General features: G+C 34.6%; 1 protein-coding gene across 4 annotated transcripts in view; it reads right to left on the bottom strand.

Annotated features, from left to right (window-relative positions):
- Positions 1 to 13,507, bottom strand: part of SCYL2 (SCY1 like pseudokinase 2) — a 69,388-nt gene that overhangs the window by 4,412 nt on the left and 51,469 nt on the right. For all 4 annotated transcript variants that reach the window (XM_017516419.2, XM_017516435.2, XM_017516424.2 and 1 more), the window contains 5 exons: positions 10,512 to 10,644; positions 8,237 to 8,355; positions 3,116 to 3,216; positions 1,682 to 1,748; positions 1,466 to 1,561 (listed from right to left, as the gene is read on the bottom strand). In XM_017516419.2, coding sequence (XP_017371908.1) covers positions 1,466 to 1,561; positions 1,682 to 1,748; positions 3,116 to 3,216; positions 8,237 to 8,355; positions 10,512 to 10,644 — 516 coding nt within the window. The remainder of the gene's footprint in view (positions 1 to 1,465; positions 1,562 to 1,681; positions 1,749 to 3,115; positions 3,217 to 8,236; positions 8,356 to 10,511; positions 10,645 to 13,507) is intronic.

Below are 13,507 nucleotides of genomic sequence, written 5' to 3'. Positions count from 1 at the left end.
AAAAAAAAAAAAAAAAAATCAACTGGCAATTTCTTAAGTCCATTTGTAAAACAAAAGATTTCTTTTCTGGTGAAGGACATCTTACTACTTCACTGAAAAGCAAAATACTCCTGTCTTGACAATTGCCACAGTAAGTTGTATTTCAAATTATTATCTAAGTTAACTTTAGATAAAAACTCACAGGAAAATATTTCCAGTATGAAAACAGTTATTATTTTTAAACCATTTATTAGAATTGCCTTTTTCCAGACAATGACAATATGGTTATTTCATTCTTGAAGATTGGAAAATCGTTTTTAAATTCTGATCTATCTCACCCCAAGAATATGTTAGGAACTCACAAAAAGCTAAGAAAGAACGAAACAACATTAGCAATTTTTTCACTGCTGATGTGTACAGCAATTCAATGTCCTGTCTTTTATCAACTTTGCTAAGCTATAAGTTCACAATGTTCTCTCAGTTTTGTAAAGTACTATGTCCAGTAGTCCCTTGGCTTTAACACATACAGGTATCCATATTTAGTGAATGAATAGAAGAAAGCCCTCAACAGAAGTCACAAACTGACTTGATTTTTTTATTGGATGCCAACCAAGAGGAAAGTATCCTATTATAGTTTATTATTCAAAATCAGTGGGGGGGGGGGGGCAAAATTTTGGCAAGAAATAGAGAAGAAAAAAATGTACTCAGATTTTTTATCTACTTATGAGATGGAATCAAATCTATTTTGAAAATCCTCTTTAAATTATTGTTGATCTGCCATTCGTAAGTCATATATATATCATGTACCCCTTTTGGAATAAACTAAGAAGGGTGCATCATTACTTCCGTAGTATGCTTGCCAAAAATGTACAACTTTAATCCAATTATGAGAAAACATGAGACAAACTCAAATTGATGGCCATGCTACCAAATAACTGACCTGTACTCTATCAAAGTGTGAAAGTGAAAATCTGATAGACCATAAACGTTAACACCATGAAATGATCGAAGAAAGATGAGGTTGCTAGGCTCAAAAAGAATGCAAAGAGTTTGGAACTCAAACTGTTGGGAAGGTAGTGAGTGGGAGAGAAATTAAAATACTGAAGAGCTACGATCAGAGTAAGCCAATGGACAGCACAAATCTACAGTAGAAGCCATCAACAAAGGGGCAGAAACAGAGAGAGAGACAGTGGGAATCACCAAGGGATGTGACTAGCCAAGTACAAGAAAAAGGACAAAGAAGTCAAGGAGTCTATAATTATTACCTTGTGGCATGCATGTCAAGAAATAATGGAAGCTAAACATCTTAAGTATGTTTACTCTCAAAATGGGTTAGGGTCATGTTTCACTGATAAAGGAATTTCAGAAAGATAATCACAAATGTTTCTTATTAAGCTGCCAAACAGTATTTCCCAACAAAAATCTGTGGTTTACAGAAGTCCTACAGTATAAATAAGAGGGCTGAAGGAACAGTAAGGAAACTCACTCTTTTATGTATATTCTGTAACCCATCCTCTTTATTTTCAGACTCACTGCCAGTCAGAAGGTCTGCTCCAATGTTGTTAAAAACCTTGTCAATTTGCTGAAATAAGAAAAGATCAATTATTTAAACAGAGTTCAATAAAAATGTGATTTTGCTGCTGAAAGATTAAAAGCCCTCCAAATGAAGCACACATTCTACAAGAATTAAGTATCTTCTTACCTGATTCCCAATATTTGTAACTTTTGTCTCTTCAGAAACATTCATTTGATTTCCTATGTCCAAAGATCTGTAGGAAAGTTGAATTGTGACAAAACAATGAAAAGAAATGTATATTTTTAAATATTCATGCTAAAAATTATTCATCCACATGGAATGTATTAGACCCCAATTAAATTGTGGCTTCATTCTTTAAGAAGAGTTGTAATCTTTTCCAGTATTTTCTACTGTTAATGTTTGCTTGACCCAAAAATAACATTTGTATTTAAGTCCATTTCTTAGACTCAACATTTGAGATTTACTGGAGAATTTACTCAAGGTGTCATAAAGCCAGTCAAGCATGGTTCTTACCATCAAAGAGCTTAACACCTCAATGAAAGACAAGATATGATATGGGGAATTTAATGTGATTAAGTTCTGAGTCTGGGATACTAACAATGCCACAATGACTGTTAAGTGAGCCAGGTCTATGTCCTGAGAAATAGGTAAGATTTAGATAGGAAAAAGAAAAAGGAAAGGTTTATTTTCCAACTCAAAATAAATACTAGGTATTAAAAATTTATTTATACTTATAATACATTTTAAAAACTGTTTCTCAAGATTTTTTGCGTTAACATAGTCTATTTATCAAACACCATGCACATACACACCACAGAATACTCAAGCATACAAAGGGCTATTTCACCTATTTCTATACCATGTGTATTTACTTTCTTACTCTTCATCTTGTGGGCAGAAGCTGAAGAGTTTCTATTTGGGGACCTTGTTTATGATTTTTATCAATTTTACTGATTTTTAGATGTTTTTGGTTCAGGATTAAACTTTAATAGGTATCCTAAATTCATGTGTTTTACTCTGGAGCAAAAAATATAGTGGGGCTTTGATTTTAATAAACTGGATTCAACAGTTAACGATTTCCATCTTTGCCGCCTTCTTTGAAAGCTAGTGTTTTGCAAATAATTTAGAAAATCCTCCCTAAAAATAAAAAGAGGCAGATGTTGTGATGCTAAATATGAAATGAATGCTCTATAAATGTTTCTGGGGCTAGAGAAAACAGAATGAAAAAAAATCAAAACACTGAGTTCATAAATTTAAAACATTTTCATAAGTGATGCTTTTAGTTTTTGACAACCTGAGTTTACAATGTTAGTGGCTATTGCTGACAAGGGATTCTCAGAAACAGAATTTTCTTTATGCAGATAAAATGCTAAAATTATATCATATTACACTTTTGTACTCAGAAGTGACATTAGATTTTTCAACCACATTCTATTTTAATTCAGTTCAACTTATTAATATGATGGTAAATTTTGAAATGTTTTACATATGGTCAAATTTAAATCCAGCAATTTTTCTAATCCATATTCTAGAAAATCGATTATAAAACAACTATAATCTCACTCCTGGACCACATATAATTCATGTGCAACTACTTACTTCTGTTGTTCTTGCATTATATGAAGTTGCTCCAGTTTAGTCTTATGTTCAGACTCCAATCTATTAAGCATCTCTTTTATGACGGAAATGAAAGAATTGAACTGGTATAATGAGAAATTGATATGGTTATAATGTTTCGAGTTGGCAGCAAATGTAATCAATTAAGATAATTCAATAAGTTAATCATAATATTCTCCATTTTTACCAGTAGAATAGGATCCAGTCATAGCACTGATATTCAATAAGAATGATACATTTAAATTCAGCATATCATAGCAAGCTTTTATGGTTTCTTTGTATGGTGGTGATATGATAGTTGATGAGGCTGTTAAGTTCCAGAAAACATGTCTCAATAATGAGTTTTATATCCTAAGTTGTTTAACAGCTATTATTCAGGGGCCTTGTATAAATTCACCCTCAACAGTTATATATTGATTTTCCTGGAATAATTCAAAATTAACCATCTGAATTTGTGCCTATCTAGAAATAATCCATTGAATATGCACAGAAAATTCCTGCTTATTCAAATTGTAATGACATATTTGGCTAAAATAAATCTTGTTTTCTGACAGTCGAAATATTAAATGTACATAATCCAACTTTCAAATAAGTAAAGTTCATAAAGCATACCTAGCACTATGTCTCAACTAGTTTAAGCTTTGGTTAACTCTTGTCAACTGCTGATCATTCATCCCTACGGTCCTTCAGGATCATCATAACCAACTTACTTGAGTAACACCACATATTACAGGAACAATCTAGAAACTGCTCTCCTCCTCTCCCCTTATAACTACATCTTTGTGCTAAGTGCTTACATAGACACCATTTTATTAATGCTCACAACTCTTCAAAGTAGGTTCATTAGTATTTCTAACTTACAAATGAAGAAACTCAGGCTCAATGAGAGGTAAAGCAACTTAGATGCTAAAGAGCTCATATTGCAGAGTTAGAACTCATCCTAAGCCTGTCTCCAAAGTCTGCACCCTTTTTCTACTACATTACACTGCCTTTCGCCATGCTCTATCAGCAGCAGCTTCTTCATCTTACGAGAAAGGCAAAAGGCATGTTCCCAAAGCAGTTTACTATGACTGACTTTTCACTGATTAAGGTTACTGAAACTTTTTATTGAAGTATAATATACTAATAGAAAAGTTTGTATGTTCAAGGGCATAGACAAAAAAAAACAAAAATTCACAATTCACAAAATTGAACACACCCAATGTAACTAGTAGCCAGATAGAGAAACAACATTGGGCCAGGCGCTGTGGCTAACACCTGTCAGCACTTTGGGAGGCCAAGGCAGGAGGATCACTTGAGCCCAGGAGTTTGAGATCAGCTTGGGCAACATGGAGAGACCATGTCTCTACAAAAAATACAAAATTTAGCCAGGAGTGGTGGTGCATGCTTGCAGTCCTTGCTACTTGGGAAGATGAAGTAGAAGATCACTTGAGCCCAGGAGGTCAAGGCTGCAGTGAGCTAAGATTGTGCCGGTGCACTCCAGCCTAGACAACAGAGTAAGACCTCAAAAAAAAAAAAAAAAAAAAAAAACAACGCAAAATCGTTGTCAGCATCCTAGAAGCTTCCTTACACCTCCTTCCAATCATTTTCTACCCTCACATCCTTTGGGTAAACTTTATTCTGACTTCTAGCAGCACAGCTTAGACTGTTGTTGTGCTTTATAAAAATGGATTATTCAGCAGATCCTCTTCTATGCCTGGCTTCATTCACTCAACATGTTGTTTGTGAGAGTCATCCATATTGTTACATCCATATTGTTACACGTAGTTTGTGTAGAAAAGAGTTAACATTGTAGGCCTAAACTGCTATCCTTGAAAAGTTCTGCTTGCAAAATTGGCATTAGCTGGTGTCTGGGAACTCAGATTTCAGAAAGGTTCCTATTATTAACTGGTAACAGTGGCTCACTTGCCTAAACGGTTTGCACAAAGAGTATGTTCTATGCTGAACACTTGCTTTCCTTCTGGGAGTCTGGAATTTGAGTACATGCCAGGCAGAGGGTGTTACTTGATCAGCCCTCACAGAAAAGTCTGGACATTGAGTCTCTAATGAGTTTCCCTGGTTGGCAACATTTCACGCATATTGTCACAATTCATTACAAGGGGAATCCCACGTGATTTCATTGGGAAAAGACTCTGGAAGACTTTGCCCTGTGAACCAACCTTTTCCCTTTCCTGATTTTGCTTTGTATCTTTCTACCATAAAAAAGCACAGCCTGAGCATAACTATATGCTGAGTCCTGTGAGTCCTCCAACTGAATCATCCATTCTGGGGGCGGTCTTAGGAACTCACCTCAAACACAAGTTATTGATTATTCAGTGGATTGCTGCAGGGCATTTGCTGCTTTTTTATTCAAATGCTGAAAATGTATTTTCCTAAGTTACTTATCTTTGTCACTTAATATAAAACATACTTAAATCATCTTAAATCAGAAATGACCTAAGAAGGCAGTCTTAAATTAGAAACCTTGACCATGGGAAGGCAGACCGCATCCATGCCAAACTACTGTAAAATACAAGAAAATACGAATCAAAATATTTGTTGATGAAAATAGCCACCTGTCACCTCAAAAACCCACTAAGCTGAAGTAAATTAACACAACATTTCAAATGGAATTAGAGAAAGGTCGTGCCTTCCCCCCCAGGCTGGAGTGCAGGGGTGCAATCTCAAATCACTGCAACCTCTGCCTCCCAAGCTCAAGCAATCCTCCTACCTTAGCTCCCTCTAGTAGCTGGGACTACAGGCACATGCTGCCACATCTGGCTAAGTTTTGTACTTTTGTAGAGATGGGGTTTCATCATGTTGCCCAGACTGGTCTCAAACCTCTGAGTGCAAGCAATCCACCTACCTTGCCTCCCAAAGTGCTGGTATGAGAGGAGTGAGCCTATATATCCTAAAATGAGCATTTGGGAATATTTAAAAACACACTAAATCAGAATATAAGAACTTAGAACAGAAATGGCAAAAAGTTGAAGACTGTTTTAGGCATATTATCCTATTCCTCCCCAATATTCACTGTCTCCCTTTTTGTCCACCCTAACCTCAACTCTGCCATCCAAGATATGCAGAAATTTCCAAACCAAAAATTAAAATATAGGGGGCTGGGCATAGTGGCTCACACCTGTAATCCTAGCACTTTGTGAGGTCAAGGCGGGCAGATCACTTGAGGTCCAGTGTTCAGGTAGCCCCTGTCTCTGCTAAAAATACAAAAATTAGCCAGGTGTGGTGACTTATGCCTGTAATCCCAGCTACTAGGGAGGCTGAGGCATAAGAATCCCTTGAACCTGGGAGGCAGAGGTTGCAGTGAGCAGAGATTGCACTATTGCACTCCAGCCTGGGTGACAAAGCGAGACTCCATCTCAAAAAAAAAAAAAAATTAAAACCAAGGAACAAATTTTTAGAGGCTTATCCTATTACTTCAAATGAAATATTGGTTCTGATTAGTTTTATAAATTTTTCTACCTCCAAAACTGCTCACTCAGCACTCTCCCCAATGCCAAGAGCTCTCAACTTCCAGCTTTCTGCTTCCCTCATTGCTGTAATTCACTTTCAATTCTAAATCTTCCCTGCCTATCCATCTCTGATGCTCTCAGTTAAATAGTAACCCAACTCAGTCCTTTCCACTATATTTCATTAAATACTAGTTCTGTTGTGAACAAAAGTGGCTCATCTCTACTCTATATCTGAATTTTCTCTCAATTCAATAAACATTTTTGCTTCTGTCGTTGCACTAAGTGCTATAATGAAGAATAAGCTATAATAACCAGCCTTTGAAGAGTTTCTAATCTTTAGGAAGAATCAGTCGCATAAGAACACAGCTGTTACAAACAGCGATTAGAGGTATGCAGAGAGACAATTCCATAATAATCTTTGGACACATTACTCCTTTGCTCAAACATTTACCACACCTTGAAAGTTCAAATACTTAAACCAGACAGGCATTTGAAGTCTACCTATTCTAGTCTCAAATTATTTTTCTCCTATTATTCCCCTACTGTATTATACATACACATATCCAACCAAATTGAATTATTCCTTCTCAGTGGCATAGAGACTCTTGAAATAGTCCCCAATTATCTCCTCCTCCCACTATTCATGCCCTTGTGGAATCCCCTATCTTTTGAGTGCAGGCTGAACTTGAGACTTACTTCTAAAGCAACAGAATATGGCACAGGTGATGGGATATCACTTCCTTGATTACAAGAGACTGTAACTTCAGTCTTGCTAGCAGACTCTCTCTTGCATGTTTTGATGAGATAAGTTGCCATGTTGGAAAGGCCCATGTGGCTAGGAACTGACAGTAGCATCCAGCTAATAGACAGCTAAGAACGGAGGTCTTAAGTACAACAGCCCACAGGAACTGAATCTTGCCAACAACCACGTAGATTATTCCCCAGTTGGGCCTTTGGATGAGCCCCAAGTCCTTGACTGCAGCAATGTGAGAAACCCCGAGCAGGGAATCCAACCAAACCATGTCCTAGCCTGACCCACAGAAGCTGTGAGATAATAAAAGTGTGTTGCTTTAAACCCCTAAGTTTGTGGTAATTTGTTTTGTAGCAATCAATAAATAATGAATACACTCCCCAAACACATTCTATAACTTTGTTCTTTGTTCATGCCAATTTTCCAGCCCAGATTTAAAGTAGACCCAAATCCTACATATTTTTCAACATTCTTCTCATTTAGTATTTACCAATGAAGTCTTTAACAATCTATCCTTCCTGAGTTCATGTCCTTTGCACTGCATGTGTATACCTATGTAGCAATTCTGCACAATCTGCAATGTACCCCAGAACTTAATTAAAAAAAAATGAAAATAAATGAATAAATATGTTCAAAGAAAAAAATCTATCCTTCAACCCCACAACCTTTCTTCATTTAGTTCTGTGGCATATTCTTCCCATTTCTTTTCTTTTTTTTTTTTTTACCCATTGTGTTGTTTTTTTTTTTTCTTTTCCACACAACGTGACAAGTCCTTTCCCTTTTGAATACAGAATTGTTATTCCAATTCAGAATTTTTTACCAATCTGTGTAATATATTTATATATCTAATGCCAAGAAAACAGTAGGCTGAATAAAATGAATAAAGCACAAAAATATTCCTACCTGATTAAGATTGAGATTGTTTTCAATACTCAGAGGAATAAGATGAGGCAATACTTTTCCAGCCAGCTGCTCTTTGGTGATTCCCAACTTCTTATGAGTAAAAGTACATTTGTAAATACCTGATAGAAAAGAATGTGACAAATTTTAAAAGTTAACACTATAAATTCATAGAAATCACAAAAATAATATATATATATTAAATCCCTTGATAAGGTATGTGGTACAAATTTTTCCTAATCAATGCCTAGAATAATGATGTTCTTACATATGAATCAGAATGATTTCAGCCTTTATCATCAGGCCAGATTTAAACATCATGACATATTTATCCTGTGTTCTTTTGGTTTAAGAGTACATTTAATGATAACATAACATTAGAAGCTTATGAGAACCAGGTTCAATTCTTATTGTGCAGTAGTAAGGTTACAGAATGCCCTTCTATTTTGAAACATCTAAATATATGTTTCAGAAATCATACTCAAGACATCTATTTCAAGGGTGTAAGTATAGGTACAGTCAAAATATAAGTCCTAGACCTTTATTCACTTCTTCAGCAAATCAAACTCAACATGTTTGAAATTTAATAACTGAATTAAACTTCCCTATTGTCTCACCTATTTACTCAGTCTTCAAGACCCCACTTGTTACATGTATCCACAAAGCCTTCATTTAGTAAAATGAGTATATTTCCTCCTTGTTCTCTGAATGCTTTTGAGCTCTAAGCGTTTTGAATATAATCCAAAGCTTTGTAACATACCATCCCCCATTATTCTTTTAATGTGCACATGACTTATATACCCAAAGAGTAACTTTATTGGGCACCTACTAAATGCTTATTTGCTGAGCACTATGCTTGTTATTTTCCCTTTATTTGTTTCAGTGAAGTCTCATAAGAATCTTAAATGACGTTAGTCTCATCCTCATTAGATAAATAAACTTTTCAAAGTCACCTCAGGAACTGACAGAGCCAGGATTAGGGCCAGGGCTCGAATTTCCACTACGCCAAACTCCTGCTCAAAAAGACAATTTTGTTTTTTCTGGAGACAGGGTCTTGCCCTGTTGCTCATGCTGGAATGCAGTGACATGATCATGGCTCCCTGCAGCCTCAACCTCGCCGGCTCAAGTGATCCTCCCACCTCAGCCTCTCAAGTAGCTGGGACTATGTGTATATGCAGCTATGCATGGCTAATTTTTGTATTTCTAGTAGAGACGGGGTTTTGCCATGTCGCTCAGGGTGGTCTCAAACTCCTGGGCTCAAGTGATCTACCCACCTTGGTCTCCCAAAGTGCCGGGAATACAGGTGTGAGTCACCACACCACGCCAAGAAAGCAAACTCCTTTCAGCACAAAAGATTCATGCAATATCCCAAGAGTACTTTCTATGTCTACAGAGGTCCAAAATAAATACTTGCTAACCATTCCTACAAATATTTACTGGGCAGTTTCTATAGGCCAAGCACTGTAGTAGATGTTAAGAATACATGGATGAATAATGTAGTTTTTCTTAAAAATTAACAAAGAACCTCAAATTAAATAAAAAATGAACTTATTAAAGTTTTTGTGACTCTATAGCTATGCCTGCTTTATTAGTACAGCGCAAATGACCCCTGGCATTTCTAGATTGGACTTTCGTAGCTTTAACATATAAATGATTTCAGAGTTTCTTAGTTATTTTTAATTATGCTGATAGAGCACAATGTGCTTTAAGGCTAATATGCTTCATCAGCATATCAGTTAGCCACAAAATATACTAATTAAGATTCAAACATATTAGAAAACCAGCTCCTATGACTTATCAGTTATATTATCTTGAATCACTTATTTCACCTCTCTGAGCTTCAATTTCCTTGTAAAATAGAAACAACAGTACCTATTTCATTGGATTTCGGGAAGAAGAAAATAAGGCAATGCAGAGAAAATACTTTGCCTCTTACAAATTGAGTACCAATTAAACCTCAGGTATTACTACTAAGACCAGTATCAGCATTTCCAGTAGCTTTGTTTGTCTCTCTTTGTACCATTTTACGGGGAAAACTATAGCTATAATGATATTTATAAAGCTAGAATTCTTAAATATCTTATTCCTTTAAAAATGTCAAGATTCTACTGCTTTTGCTAAACTTAACACAAAGAGAAAAGTTATATTACGGCATTTATCACATCATTCTTCAATTATGAAATGCTGTATACACAAAAGGAGAGTATAATGGCTTTATAGATTGGAAAATTTATTTGCATGATAAAATAGCATCAAATGACAATAAATTTTCAGCTACCTAAAATTCCCATGAGGACTGCAGGTTCCTTGGATGGAATTTGTTGTAAGAAGGGTAGGATATCATCAAGTACAAACCACTTATCCAAGTATTCCAAAATCTTTCCTAAGCACACTAATGAATTTACACGAACCTATTAAAAAAGGTAAATTGCATTAGTCAAAGTTTTCAAAATCTAGAACAAAATATTTAAGTGTAAACTTAATCTTCATATAAATATGTTAAAGTCTCAAGAATAAAAGTAAATTTAGAGGTTCTCATCCTTTATCAATTTACTAATTTTCTTGGCTTGTTTCACAAAGAATTTAAGATTGCTTCACCAGGTCACTAGTGAGCTAAAGACAAGGAATGACTTCAATTTTGTAACATTTTAAAGTGATTAAAATTTGAGAAGCTTTTACTACATATGTGTTACTATTATAAGAACATTTCTTTAGGGACATTTGAATAATAAAAAGGATTTCATTCTTTCCACCAAGTGATCAATTTCACCCACATTCCAGTATTTTACTCTAACTTGGGTTCAATTCATTCTTAAACTAAATATTTTAACATGTGAAGATGTCCACATATTTGTGTTCTATTTCTAGATATATCATTAATACAGTTATCAAGATCTCTTATTTAGAAGCTGTTATCAAAACTCCATATTCATTTGACTGTTTGGTAAATATGTTATACCCTACTTTAGCTGGAATTTCTTAAGATAGAATATCTTTAAGTCAGGACCACAGTATCAATAAAATTCCAGTTTTCAAAAAAAAAATAAACCAAGAAAGGCAGAAAATAATTTTGTTGGCTAAAAAAGCACCATAGTGCTACAGGAAAAATGACAAAAAATTTCCATTTCTAAAATATAATGTACAATTGTTTTCTGAAATTCAAACACAAAAGATATTATAAATTCAAAAAGGTATCTGAATGCTTAACTTGTACACACAATCAGTTTTATAAAAGAATGGCTGCATTCTACTGAGATATATATATATATGTATATATATGTGTATATATATATTTTTTAAGCAAAACTGAAAATACTAGTTTAATTTTATTTACTTCTATGATATATAAAATATTTGTAATGTAAGTAATGAATAAATACAGCTCTTGGAGCATTTTACCTGTGTGTAGAATTTTTAAACATTTTATTTTCAGGGAGGAGTATTAATATACAATTCTAACTCATGATTCAGGAATTTCCTAGTTAGAATTTTAAGCTTTTAGGGATAGGACTATGAATACAATTTAGGAATTCCTATTTGCCACTCTGAAGGTAGGCAGAAGCACTGAAAGCATTATGCAAAATGCACTTAAAAGGTGACATATACAATATAAATCCATTTCATAGTTACTGTTCTAACATACATACATTCGTTATAACTTCTGGTAAACAACATGTCTTAAGGGCCAGTTGGCATCTTAAAAAGAAACATAAATATCACTGGGCAGCAATTCAGATCATTTAAGTATCCATGCTTTTCTCATTTCTACATATCCCTGCATATATTTATAACGCAACTCAGAACAGGTACCTTTGTTTTGCTTTGGTTTTGGTTTCAAATTTTTTTGAGGTGAGGGGTCTTGCTCCATCACCCAAGCTGGAGGGCAGTGACACAACCACAGTTCACTGCAGCCTTGACCTCTTGGTCTCAAGTGATCCTCCGGCCATGCCACCACACCCAGCTAAATTTTTTTATTTTTAGTAAAGACGAGGTCTGGCTGTGTTGCTCAGGCTGGTCTGGAACTCATTAGCTTGAGATCCTCCCACCTCAGCCTCCCAAGGTGTTGAGATTAAAGGTGTGAGCCACCATGCCTGGTCTACAATATGTACTTTGAGAAAATGTGTGTTAAAATAAATTTATGCTGCCATAAAATAAGGTATATAGTATGATTATAGGATCTTTTAAAGTGCATTTTGAAAACTGAATTTTAAGCTGTATATTTTCTACCACCTATTTTGAAAATTCAATCTTAAAACTGAGAATTTCAAAGAAAACAGCTACTTCTAATGATAGTGAAGAGACTCGGGCACAGTGACTTTTCAAGGTCACAGGGGTAGTTAGTAACAAAGTGAGAATAAGAACTCAAGCTTCTTGATTTCATGTCATTTCATGCTTGTTTGTTTGGTAATAATGATTTTTTTTAACCTACTTTGGTGTTGCATTTTCCATTTCAAAGCCTTTTGACCAAGAAACATGACCTAAAATAGATTCAATGCCTATAAGATAAAATCATATCATTCAAATTGCTTTTGCCTATAATTTTATTAAGGTAATGTTTATTTTTATTTAAATTCACATTCTCCACCAGATAAAGACAGATGGGATCTCCAGAGAACTAGCTTTACAAAATGCAAATTTAATAACATGCCCATTATCTAACATCAATATAAAGAACTGGTCAGGCAAAAGAAGAAAATTTCTCCCTCTTTAAAGCTGCTATTTTGAAAACAGCATTCAATATTACTTCTATAAAGAAATATCAATGTGATAAATTTTATATTTAGTGCTAGAGAAAATGTTGGGGACATTTATTACTTTCAATACGAGATAATGAAAACTTCATTATTAATTCTATCTTCCTTAACTAACAAGTAACTTGAGTGTTCAAATTTTGCATTCAAAGGGGGCAACTACCCCGCTGGCCTACATTTTTTAGTACAACGATTTCTTCTACTTGTATTCGTACTAACTTATTGCTTTATTGTACTCTACATTTTAAAAAAGTGGGCAAGTCAGAGAGGAACAAGAAATTTAGAGACCAATAACTAAAAATAAAGGCTATTTATAAAAGGAAACTATTCAACAAGTTTTTAAGCTTAGATACCAACTTAAACTCTCATAGTATTTTAAAACAATAAAATAAATTGAGTTATAGCGATTAAGAAAAAAATAATCACCCAACTTTTCTACTGAAGCACTCAAAGTAAAGGGACAGCAAGTAAGGTTAGGAATGCCATATTATAAATCATGTATCAAAACCATAGCTCATTTTTA

This window comes from Cebus imitator, unplaced genomic scaffold (genome assembly GCF_001604975.1).
Source record: "Cebus imitator isolate Cc_AM_T3 unplaced genomic scaffold, Cebus_imitator-1.0 Scaffold18, whole genome shotgun sequence".
NCBI lineage: Eukaryota > Metazoa > Chordata > Mammalia > Primates > Cebidae > Cebus > Cebus imitator.
This window is presented reverse-complemented; position numbering and strand designations above follow the sequence as displayed.